The following is a 13,119-nucleotide window of genomic DNA, read 5'->3' as shown; positions in this document are numbered from 1 at the left end:
CCCGGTGTGCCGGCGCTGCAAGGTGGAGGATTAGCCTGTTAAGCCACAGCGCCGGCCAAAAGGTGTCTTTTTAACCTACAGATCCATCCATACATGTTCCCATTAGTAAGATTATTCCAAGTACTGGAATCAGATGGGTATAGAGATATTATTTCCAACCACACACCTCCAACTCACTGATATCTCCTACAAGGTTGTCTTTCCTCTCCTTGATGGCCTTGAGGGACAGGGAGAGCCATCTGGAGTAAGCAGACTGCTTTGATCATGACAGTTTCAGTTATGCTACCAATTGTGATACCAATTCCAATGCTTCTAAGAGAAAGACCTCTTTAATTCCTACTCAAAGACTCATCTGCGAAGTAATGCCTCAGTAGAGAAGGTTAACAATGAGAAGTTGTGAGTGTTGATTTTATACTGATTTATTCATTTACTGGCAATCTGGTCAGTGGGAGAAATAGCAGTCTGCAGCATCTAAGAAGTTTTCAGGACTGCAAGATGCCAAATCCTTTTTTCTTTGTTTCCTCTTTTGAACTCCTTGAGAACCTCCTTTAGAGTGACATCTGTCACCCTTTAAAATTCTGGCCCTACAGTCCTAAATACAGACTTGTTTCCTCCATCTTCTTGTACATTGTTGCAAAAAATGGGATTTGGTATTTCAGGCTATGTTTTTGGCACTCTGTTATCTGTTTTTAAGGTAATCCTAACCCATCTTGTAAATGTACGCAAAGCTTAGTTTAGTTTACTGATCCTAGTTATGCAAAGAACCGATTTTCCTTTTCTATTATCCAGTATAATTGTTTCTAATTTTTTATGTAATTTTCCTCAGTTCTATTTATTTCTATTTGATCTTAAATACATAAATATACTTTGTCACTTTTACCTATAATACAAACTTCAATTTTTACACATACAGAAATATTAGAAGAAATAGTAGCTGATTAATAACCGGGGAAAAGAATGAACCATATGTTTCTTCATTTTAATGGACAAAAATTGTACATAAGTAACATATAACATATGTTTCGAAATATGTATACACTGTGGAATGACTAAATCAAGCATAATTTACATATGTATCCCCTAATCCTTTTGTCATGTTTGGTGATGAGAACAATTTACAATCTAATTAGCAATTTCGAGACTATATTAACTACAGACTCTGTACTGTACAACAGATCATCTGGACTTACTCTTATTATCTAACTGAAGTTTTGTAACCCTTGAGCAACATCTCCTCACCCCTTCTTCCAGCCTCTGACAACTACCATTCTACTATGCCTATGAGTTCAATATTTTAAGATTCTACATATAAGCAGTATCATTTAGTATTTGTCTTCCTATATCTGACTTATTTCTTTCTGTAGTTCATGAATTTCCATGAACTAATTTTTAATTGTGAAAGCCCATTTCTTCAAATTTTTCTTAACTTAAAATGAATCATTTTGTGGCATGGAAAGACTGAATAGACTAGGCTCATTACAGAGATGTAGTCACATAAGAAAGTGCAAGACATAAGAAACCAATACAACTACATGCATCCTTCTCAAAAGGAAAATATAAATTGGCCTACACTTCAAAATAAGGACACACTGACTATTTTCTCATTAAAAAAATGTTGTCCAAGTACTTCAAATTTTCAAAAGCAAAATACTTACTGTGTAATTAGTAGCTTGAATGTTCCTAAGTGCTGTTTCTAGTTGTGTTATTAAGAACCGTAAAGTTAAAGAAGGAACAATTTCCTCCCCATTCTGGCTGTTAGCTGCAACTTCTCGCTGTGGAAAATAATGGAATTGAAAATTTCTTTAAGTTAGAAATATATATATATATCAGGCTGGTGCTGTGGTGTAGCGGGTAAAGCTGCCGCCTGCAGTGCTGGTATCCCGAATAGGTGCTGGTTTGAGTCCCAGCTGCCCTGCTTCTGATCCAGCACTCTGCTATGGCCTGGGAAAGCAGTAGAAGATGGCCCAAGTCCTTGAGCCCCTGGACTGCATGGGAGACCTGGAAGAAGCTCTTGGCTCGTGGCTTTAGATTGGCACAGCTCCAGCCGTTATGGCCAATTGGGGAGTGAACCAGCAGATGAAAGACCTCTCTCTGCCTCTACCTCTCTGTAACTCTGCCTTTCAAATAAATAAATCTTCAAAAAAAAGTATATATATATATGTGTGTGTGTATATATATATATATATATATTATACACCAATAACACATGCTCACTGCAGGAAATTTGGAAAATTGAGACAACCATGCTCTGTAAAAGTCCATACCATCTAGAGACACTGTTCTTACACATATTTTTAAATAGTCTAATGGATCTCCTTTATAGCTAGTCTCTCAAAATACTATGAAGCATTCCTAGGCCTGCCAACCAAAGAAAAGGCAACACCCATTCCTTGAGAGGAATGTGATGATCCCATTTCATTCTCTATTCTGTGACGTAATTAAAATCTTCCTGAACCTACAATAAGTAGGAAAGCTGGTACTAGTCTACTTCTGACAGCCTCTTAATGGAGTTTTTAGGTTTCTTTATAGATGAATGATGTTATTAGCAAATGGGGATAATTCAACTTCTTCCTTTCCTATTTGAATGCCTTTTCTTCTTTCCCTTGCCTAGTAGTTCTGGCTATGAATAACAGCAGTGAGAGTAGACATCCTTTTCTGGTTTCACATCTCAGCACAGATGTTTTTAACTCCTTCCCACTCAACATGATGTTGGGTGTAGTTTACTCATATTTAGCCTTTATTATGTTGAGGTGGGATCCTTCTATTTCTAGTTTGTTCAAGGTTTTTTTTTAAAATCATGAATGGTTATTAAGCTTTATCTTTTCGGTATCTGTTGAGATGATCATATGATCTGTATCCTTCACTCTGCTTATGTGATAGATTCTACTTATTGATTTGCCTATGTTAAAATACCCCATTGTCCCTGGGATAAATCTCACTTGGTCATGATGAATGAATGTTTTTTCTGTGTTGTTGCATAAATATGTTAGTACTTTCTTGAGAATTTTTGCATCTACATAGCATCAGGGAAATTAGTCTACAGTTTCCTTGGTTGTGTCATTGGTTTTAGAATGAAGGTAATGTTGGTTCATAGAGTAAGTCTGGAAGTTTCCTTCCTTTCAATTTTTGGGAAGAATTGGTACTAGTTTTTACTTAAAAGTTTGGTAAAATTCAGCAGTGAAGCCATCTGGTCATGAGCTTTTCCTTGTTGGAACTTCATTACTGGTCACTGGCCTGTTCATGTTTTCTATGTCTTCATGGTTCAATTTTGGTTTGTTACAGGTATCCAGAAATATATTCATTTGTTCTAGGTTCTCCAGTATGTTGGCATACAGTTGCTCATAAAATTCATAACAATCCCCAATGATCCTCTATAATCCTGTGGTATATCTATTGTAGTATCTCCCTTTTCAGCTTGATTTTATTTAAATCTTATTTCTTTTTTCCTTAATCTAATGGTTTACTGATTTTATCTTTTCAAAAGACCAACTCCTCCCATCTTTGTATTCTTTTAACTTTCATTTATTATTTCTTTTCTTTTAACTTGGTTTTGTTTTGTTCTTTTTCTAGTTGTGAGTTTTATAATTTTTTTAATGATTTATTTATTTATTTGAAAAGCAGTTACAGGAGGTTGAAAAGGGGAAGAGGAGAAAGACACAGAAACAGACATCTTCCAACCACTGGTTCACTCTCCAAATGGCTGCAATGGCTAGGGCTGTGCCAAGTCAGAGCCAGAAGGCTAGAATTCCATCCAGGTCTCTCACATGGGTGCAGGGGGACAAGCACTTGGATCACCTTCTGCTTCATTCCCAATAGCATTAGCAGGGACCTGGATCAGAACTGGAACAGTTGGAACTCAAACCTGTGTTAAAATGAGATGCTGGCATCACAGGCAGCAGCTTAACCCATGGCACCAAAATGCCTCATGAAGTTGTTTATTTGACATTTTTTTTAAATAGGCATTTATTATAAGCTTCCCTCGTAATATTGCTTTTGCTGTCTCCCTTAAGTTTTGTAGGTTGCATTTCCATTTATCTTAGTTTCAAGGAATTTAAAATTATTATTGTTGTTATAAAATTTATTTGAAAACCAGAGACAGAGGGAGAGAGAGAATGAATCTTTCACCCACTGGTTCACAACTCAAATGCCCAAAAGAACGGGAGCTGGAGCAAGGAGAGGTCAGGAGGCTGGAATTCCACCTGTGTATTTCATTTAGGTGGCAGGGATCCAAATACATGAGGTATAAATACTGCCTCACCTTGTGCCTTAGGAAGAAGCTGGAATTGGAAGTAGAGTTGGGACTCAAACCTAGGCACTTCAAAATGAGATACAGGCATTCCAAACAGTGTCTTAACTGCTGCACCAAAAAAAAAGTCCCTCAAGGAAATTTTTAATTTCCTTAACAGGAGCACATTATTCAATCTCCAGTTTCTTGTCATTGATTTTTATTCCACTGAGTTCAGAAAAGGTACACATGATTTGGATTTTTTTTTAATTTGGTTAGATTTTTTGTTTCTGGTCTAACAAATGGTATATCCAAGACACTGTTCATCACTTTTGTTTTTAGCTATTTTAAGTAAGAAACACTCTTCTATTTTTACCTTCTAATTGTCTATTATTTCTATATATGAAGCCTATCAATTTCTGTTTCATTCTGTTTCTAGGTGATTTCCAAAAGATATTTGGGAAATGGCTATATTATTCTATCACTTTCAAGCCAGAATTGTAATGTGGTAAATCATCTTAGTTAAGGTTATAATTTTATATAAAGTCCAATGGTTATTTTCAGAGTTTGTCTTTATTGTTAATTATAATAGCATTAATCTGTTTCATGGAAACAGTTGATGGTATATTTTTTGACAGAAAAAGCAAATGTGGCCTTTTGAAGACACCTGTGGTATATCTGTTTCCTGCACCATCCTCCCAGTTAAATATCACAAAATCCCATAATGAAATGGTTTCCTTTTCTGAAATTCTTTTCTGAAAGTTATCACAAATTATTTTGAATACTTTTTTTAAAGATTTATTTTATTGCCGGCGCCGCGGCTCACTAGGCTAATCCTCCGCCTTGCAGCGCCGGCACACCGGGTTCTAGTCCCGGTCGGGGCACCGATCCTGTCCCTGTTGCCCCTCTTCCAGGCCAGCTCTCTGCTGTGGCTAGGGAGTGCAGTGGAGGATGGCCCAAGTCCTTGGGTCCTGCACCCCATGGGAGACCAGGAGAAGCACCTGGCTCCTGCCATCGGAACAGCGCGGTGCGCCGGCCGCAGCGCACTACCGTGGCGGCCATTGAAGGGTGAACCAACGGCAAAAGGAAGACCTTTCTCTCTGTCTCTCTCTCTCTCACTGTCCACTCTGCCTATCCAAAAAAAAAATAAAATAAAAAAATAAAAAAAAAAAAAGATTTATTTTATTTATTTGAAAGGCAGAGTTATGGAGAGAGGTCTTCCATTCGCTGGTTCACTCACCAAACGGCTGGAGATGGGCTGATCCGGAACCAGATGAAAAATTATTTTTAAGTTGGAAACCTACAATGTATTCTCTAGAATATTTTTTTTTCTTTTTCTTTCTTTTTTCTTTTTTTCTTTTTTTTTTGACAGGCAGAGTGGAAAGTGAGACAGAGAGAGACAGAGAGAAAGGTCTTCCTTTTTGCCGTTGGTTCACCCTCCAATGGCCGCTGCGGCCTGCGCATCTCACTGATCCGAAGGCAGGAGCCAGGTGCTTCTCCTGGTCTCCCATGCGGGTGCAGGGCCCAAGCACTTGGGCCATCCTCCACTGCACTCTCGGGCCATAGCAGAGAGCTGGCCTGGAAGAGGGGCAACCAGGATAGAATCCGGCGCCCCAACCAGGACTAGAACCCGGTGTGCCGGCGCCGCAAGGTGGAGGATTAGCCTGTTAAGCCACAGCGCTGGCCTAGAATATTTGTTTTACTCATAATTCTAGAAGTTTTGGATATTATTTTGTCTTAAATTTTTGAAATAATTAGCAACATTTAAAAATTTTAGAAAATAAAAGCAGGGCCTGGCATTTTGGCGCAGCAGGTTAAGAAGCCACCTGTGATGTCGGCATCCCATATCCGAATGCCAGTTCTAACTTTATGCTAGTACTCCTGGTAAGGCAATAGAAGATGGCCTAAGAAGTTGGTGCCCTACATCCCATGTGGGAGACCAGGATGGAGTTCCCAGCTCCTAGCCTTGGCCTAGCTGAGATTTAGCTGTTGCAGCCATTTGGAGAGTAAACCAGAGGATGGAAGACTGATCTCTCTCTGATACTCTGCCTTTCAAATAAATAAGTAAATAATGCTTTATAAAAAAAGATATTTGTAAATCAAAATATAAATCAAAAGAAATCCAAAGCAATCACCCATTACAGAGTGGTATATTATGGGTTATTCGTATAATTAGAACAAACATTATATCTTACAGTCAATATCTTAAAAGATGCAGGACTGGCATTGTGGAGGAGCAAGTTAACCCACTGCATGGAGTGCTGGCATCCCAAATGGGTGCTGGTTTGTGTCCTAGTTGCTCCACTTCTGATCCAAGTCCCTGTTAATGAGCTTGGGAAAGCAGCAGATGTTGACCCAACTGTTTGGGCCCCTGTATCTACATGGGACACCTACAGAAAGCACCTGGTTCTGCTTTAGCCTGGCATAGGCCCGGCTGTTTTGGTCATTTGGGGAGTGAGACAACAGATGAAAGACCGATCTCTCTCTCTCTTTCTCTGTAACTCTGCCTTTCAAATGAATAAATAAATCTTTAAAAAGAAAAAATAATAATAACTTACAAGTTGTAATACCACATCCCTACCATTATTTAGTAAGATGCAGATTTTGAGACCATAACAACATTGTATGAATTACAGGGTTTAAAAAAAAAAAAAGGGCAAAGACACAGAAAAAAACATTAAGATGTACCTGCATGGTTTGGAAGGAAAAATCGTCTTGCAAGAATTTTTTAACATGAGGAACTACACCTTTTGGTAGACTATTAATTGCATTTAATAGCTTCTTCACTTCTACTAGTAGGTTAACAGGGACAAGTTCAGAAGGTATGTCTTTTTCCTGTTTGTCCTAGAAGACATTATTCATAAAAATTCACACAATTATACATATTCTCATTTACGAAAAAAAAGAACAATGTACCTCTTATATGCACATTACTGTGAAAGAACCATACAAATCCATGTAAGAATAAGACACTCTGCTCTCATGGAATTTACATTACAGAGATTACTCCATATATAATAATATTAAGGCTATCTAAGAGTGTTTTTACAGATCCATCTAATGCTTAAAATACTAAATGCACAGAAATTTGACATGAACAGAGTTGCAATAATTTAAATTGTAAACAAAAACAGTCACTCAATTCAGTCAGAGTGAATCAACAGTAAGAATCTTGAAACTTCAAGAATTGATTTATATAGACTTACTAAAGGCATCACTAAAGGTTAGTTGATAATTACACACTTAATTCTTGCTGGATTGCCTATTAACATCAGTGTGAAGAAGAGGTGGGCAACAGAAATGGGTAGAGGGCTGGGAACACACGGATGACAGCCTTCCTTTAGACCTTAATGTTTGAATTCCTATATCCTGTTAAAGCTATAATTATGCTGTTTGACCTGTAAAAATCAAAAGTAACAGCTTTCTACTGCAGAATCCATATAGAAATTAAGCCACTAAAATGCCAAGCATGAGGTAGACTGTGACAGAAAAGTGACTAGAAGCATTCTAGGACAATCTATGTTCACTTTCCTCTTTAGAGTTTGAGTTTGAAATTAATATTCTTCTATTCTCATCCATATATAACAAATACATCTTATATTTTATAGTACTTTATATATGAAACTATATAGAAAATGGAAGAAAATGTTGTATGTTTGCTATATCTCTGTACAGGGTATACAGGTGTTTACTATTCTTGTCACTTTTGTGTAGGATTTGAAAAAATAAAGTAAAATGAAGCTAGTTCATTGTGAAAACAAAGGGAACAAGAGAGGAAGGGGGAGAAAAGGTGGGAGTGTGGGCAGGAAGGAGAGTAGGGTGGGAAATATTACTATGTTACGAAATACAATGTATGTATACATGAAATGTATGTACCTTAAATAAAATTTAAAAAATTTTTCATAAAGTAACTAAAAAAACTCATAAAGTAAGACAACTTTCAGCACTACAAATATTTCAAGCCAATGGCCAATTCTGCAGTCAAAAGGCATGGCAGAATCATAATAATTAACAAATTTATATACATGTAAGATTACAACATGAATAAAAATTTTTAACAGGAAATATTGTCAAAATGTTTAATACTAGATCCATTTTTACAAAATTGATTTATCATCTAAATCAAATTCAGGTCAGCATGCACACATTCCTTGTTTTTTATATTCCCAATTTTTGTATCTAGAAATGTCTTTTCTAGCACTGATCCCTTTTTTTGTTGTCTTTGCTAAACTGAACAACCCTCTATACACTTACACATATTTATTGTATTTCCTCAGTTACATTTTTGTAAGTGATGATCTCATGCAAGTTAATACTATCATTATTTTATATTTATATATTTTCCTCCCAAATTATGGATAATCTTTGCAAACATTATTAATAATAGACATCAGCATGATATAAAACTACATGGAAGGTAAAAATTGCACTGACAAAAACATAAAACAACTATATTTTGTCATTCTTTGACCAAATACTAGGATATATGGTATTAATCTAAAAATGAATTGCCAGAGCTGGTGTTGTGGCATGATAGGTTGAGTCACTGCCTGTGATGCTGGCTCCACTTCAAATTCAGCTCCCTGTGGTATGCCTGGGAAGACAGGAGAAGATGGCCCATGTGCTTGGGTCCCTGTCATCCACATGAGAGACCCGGAAGAACCTCCTGGCTTCAGCCTGGACCAGCACCAGCCATTGAGGCCATTTGTGGAATGAACCAGCAGATGGAAGATATCTCTCTCTCTCTCCCTCTCTCTCTCTGAGGTAAAGCCCCTGCCTGCAGCACTGGCATCCCCTATGGGAGCCAGTTCAAGTCCCAGCTGCTGCAATTCTGATCCAGCTCTCTGCTATGGCCTGGGAAAACAGTGTAAGATGACCCAAGTCCTTGGACCCTGCACCTGCATGGGAGACCCAGAAGAAGCTCCCGGCTCCTGGCTTCGGATTGGCACAGGACCAGCCACTGCGGCCAACCGAGAAGTGAACCAACGGATAGAAGACATTTCTCTCTCTCTCTGACTCTCCTTCTGAGTGTAACTCTTTCAAATAAATAAATCAATCTTTAAAAAAAAAACCAAAATTTTAAGATTATTAAACCAAGTAGATTTGGGATTACATTCTCTTACATAATTATTCATTATTGATTAACTAAAATTTAACAAAAAGTAAATTTTCTCTTACCAATTGACCAGTTGACTTATCTACTTTATTCTCAAGTTCCTCCTTTCTCTGTTCCTCCACAGCAGGTTCCCTATTTTAAAATGAAAAAAGAAAGGTATATGCAGTGTATCTACTCACAAAGAACACAATTAAATTCTAATAGTAAATAAACTAATAATTGAATTTTGCCTGAAAGTTTTAAAGTTTAACCAATATGTTTCAAAGCTCAATAATGATGGTAGGTGCCATCTCTCTTTAGGAACTCATGATAAAAAAAATAAACTACACCATGCCTTTTCTAGGGGGTGGTAGAGAAAAATAGCAAACTGATGTAAAAATACTTTGCATCTTAGACTAATAAATCAAAACAATGAGAAAAATTATTCTTAGAGAAGCACTGTTTCAATGTAAAGAAAAAGGTCTCTGAAAAGGTTGATGTTTTATTTGTGTGTGTGTGTGCATGGTATATGAAAATAATAAAGGTTAGGAAAATATCTATGATAGATGGATCATTTTATTTTGCATTTTGGGTTCCTAGACTTACAGTTTAGTTTTCCAACATATTTTCTAATTGAGGAAGAATATTATATATAGAAATTATGAATAATGATACTTTTTGCTTTCAACATTGGCTTACAATATGAAAATTTCACATTGTTACATTCTGAATTTTAAAAATTATTTATAAAATTTCTTTTGCTTTCATATAAAGCCACGACATAAGAATCATAATTTAGAATCATATATGATTTACATGATCTTCATTCTTGCAATGTCAATAAAGCGGAGGTAAGATACTTTATATTCATTAATTTACTTAGAACTATACAGATATTCTCAAAATTTACTTATGTATTTATTTGACAATCAATTATCATATGCTAACTGATTTTGTTAGGGAAAACTGGAATGGATCAATAATGTAGTGCATTTTCAAACTTCCAGCAAAAGTTTCAACAAAAGATGCTTTACACACACAAACATTACACAATATGATTCTCACTGCTCTTCAAGTATCATGGTAAAGATAAACCTATTAGCTGTCTTTTCCTTCACTTCTAAGCTGCATTCAAAAGGAACAAAATAAATCACCATGCATAATCAATGAATGAAAAATACTATAATAGTGTGTTAAAGGCTTTCAAGGTTTGAAAAGTATACAAAGTTTTCTCAAATGTAAACTCTCACTCCATTTCATGACTGTTTACTCCTTAACCCAGCATATCTAATATTTATTAATTTTGTCTAAAGATGTAATTATTTTTTTTTTTTTTTTTTTTTTTTTTGACAGGCAGAGTGGACAGTGAGAGAGAGAGACAGAGAGAAAGGTCTTCCTTTTGCCGTTGGTTCACCCTCCAATGGCCGCCGCGGTAGCGCGCTGCGGCCGGCGCACCGCGCTGTTCCGATGGCAGGAGCCAGGTGCTTCTCCTGGTCTCCCATGGGGTGCAGGACCCAAGGACTTGGGCCATCCTCCACTGCACTCCCTAGCCACAGCAGAGAGCTGGCCTGGAAGAGGGGCAACCGGGACAGGATCGGTGCCCCGACCGGGACTAGAACCCGGTGTGCCGGCGCCGCAAGGCGGAGGATTAGCCTAGTGAGCCGCGGCGCCGGCCTAAAGATGTAATTATTTTATACATCTCCTCACCACCTTATAAAGTTCTAAGTGTGAATATTTTGTGTTAGTCTTTATTTCCTAATAACCAAGAAGTCAGTAAATTCTTGTAAAATAAATATATCACATTGTTTGCCATGAGTCATAACAAGGGTGGAAAGAAATATCCAATATTGACCTGATTTTTAGTATTATATGGAAGAGATACGAAGAGATTGAAGTTTCCTTGGTTGTAGGGAACAGACTCCCTTTTGGCCTGGGCTGAAATGAACCACTCAGTAAGGTGTTCTTTTTGAAATGAGAATAAAAGCACTCACTTCATAGTTGTTCTGAAGCTTATATAAGTTAAAATTTATTAAAAACAGTGTCTCTCACATAATAACTCTGTGTAAGTGCTTTTTAAATGACAAATGAGAAACTTTGTCATTTAAATGAGAATGCCCAAGAACAGCAAGGGATGACATATTTTTCAATTCTTTGCTCTTTAGCCAAGATGTGATCCCTACAAAACTTTTATAAAATTAGGGTTCCCATCATTTACATCCTCTACTAATCAAAGTTGCTAAATTGTCTTGAAGTATCTCATTAACAGTAGCTTCCCAAGGTTATGTGGAAAAGACAAATGCCATATCTTTGGGATATAACAAATGCAGCTGGATTTGGCCATGTATCCCTTACCTCACAAAAAATTCTTGTGGTACAGAATCCATGCTGGACAATGTTCCTTTACAAAAGTCTTATCCAGTGTTTGCAAATTGACTTTTACCACTGCTGTTTAAAGCTGAAAGGAAAATAATATTTTTAATGAGAAGGCAGGAGAGTTAAACTGTTTCTCTGAACTATATAAATTGTACTTGTTCATTAAAAAAGCTGAGACTTCTATAAAGCAAGCACATATCATAGTTTTACCACCCAAAACTAATCACTGCCTATAACCTAATCTACTTTTCTCTAAACAAAAGTATATTTTACCAATTTTTAATTTTACTGAATAAGAAATAGTCTATCCCACTTTTTCCATCACTGTATGTTAAAGTATGTTTCATGTTATTTTATCCTTGTAGTAAAGCAATGTTAATTGCTACAAAACTGGGTGAGGGCTCCTTTACTACTTCCATATTATGGTAGAGGCCTTTGTCTTCTAATTAAAATTGTTTCTAACATGATTAAAGTTGTGGTAGAGGCTGCTCCATGGTCAGACAGATAAAAGAAACTTACTCTGGAAATGTAATGTGGTCATTATCTGCTAGCCTATGAATGTTTCAACTGTAGTTATAATCTGCTTATATGTAACCATTTCAGGTTTTGCTTGCTAGTACAGAGCAATGGTGTTACACCTTGCCAGACAGTGTGCAGCTCAGTATGTGTGTGAAAGAATCAACATCAGTAACTGTACCCATGTGCAGTATTGTATCAATTATAGTGGCCACTATGTAACATTAGAACATCCAATCAAATATATGTATGCATGTGAACATTTAAGCATAGGAGGGAAACAAAAAGGCCAAAATCACATATAAGAAAATACCCCTCTTTGTTCAGGGCTCAGGTTTCTGCATAAGAAATTTTGCCTAGGCCTTATGCCAGCATAAATAAAAGACTACTTCCTGCTAAGAGGTCTTGATGTCTTGTCTCTGTACATGAAATCTGCTACAACATAATTAGACATTTTCATTTCATTTATTTATTTATTTATTTATTTTTGACAGGCAGATTGGACAGTGAGAGAGAGAGAAAGGTCTTCCTTTACCTATGGTTCATCCTCCAATAGCCACTGCGGCCAGCGCGCTGCGGCTGGTGCACTGCGCTGATCCAAAGCCAGGAGCCATGTGCTTCTCCTGGTCTCCCATGCGGGTACAGGGCCCAAGCACTTGGGCCATCCTCCACTGAACTCCTGGGCCACAGCAGAGAGCTGGCCTGGAAGAGGGGCAACCAGGACAGAATCTGGTGCCCCACCGCGACTAGAACCTGGTGTGCCAGGGCCGCAAGGCAGAGGATTAGCTTAGTGAGCCGCGGTGCCGGCCTTTCATTTCTTTTCCACTATAAATATTCCCATGACAAACTCTAGTGTTCCTAAGGCTTTTTCTATATTTATGATTATTTCCTTATAATAAATTCTCAGAAG

General features: G+C 37.2%; 1 protein-coding gene across 7 annotated transcripts in view; it reads right to left on the bottom strand.

The window, feature by feature from the left end:
- Positions 1–13,119, bottom strand: part of DZIP3 (DAZ interacting zinc finger protein 3) — a 92,461-nt gene that overhangs the window by 71,204 nt on the left and 8,138 nt on the right. For 6 of the 7 annotated variants that reach the window (XM_062207804.1, XM_062207777.1, XM_062207788.1 and 3 more), the window contains 4 exons: positions 11,673–11,775; positions 9,404–9,473; positions 6,914–7,069; positions 1,656–1,772 (listed from right to left, as the gene is read on the bottom strand). In XM_062207804.1, coding sequence (XP_062063788.1) covers positions 1,656–1,772; positions 6,914–7,069; positions 9,404–9,473; positions 11,673–11,704 — 375 coding nt within the window. In that variant the 5' untranslated portion in view covers positions 11,705–11,775. The remainder of the gene's footprint in view (positions 1–1,655; positions 1,773–6,913; positions 7,070–9,403; positions 9,474–11,672; positions 11,776–13,119) is intronic. The other variant, XM_062207813.1, reaches the window with a different exon arrangement.

This window comes from Lepus europaeus, chromosome 2 (genome assembly GCF_033115175.1).
Source record: "Lepus europaeus isolate LE1 chromosome 2, mLepTim1.pri, whole genome shotgun sequence".
Classification (NCBI taxonomy): domain Eukaryota; kingdom Metazoa; phylum Chordata; class Mammalia; order Lagomorpha; family Leporidae; genus Lepus; species Lepus europaeus.
Note: the sequence above shows the minus strand (reverse complement) of the source record. Positions and strands in the feature narration are given on the sequence as shown.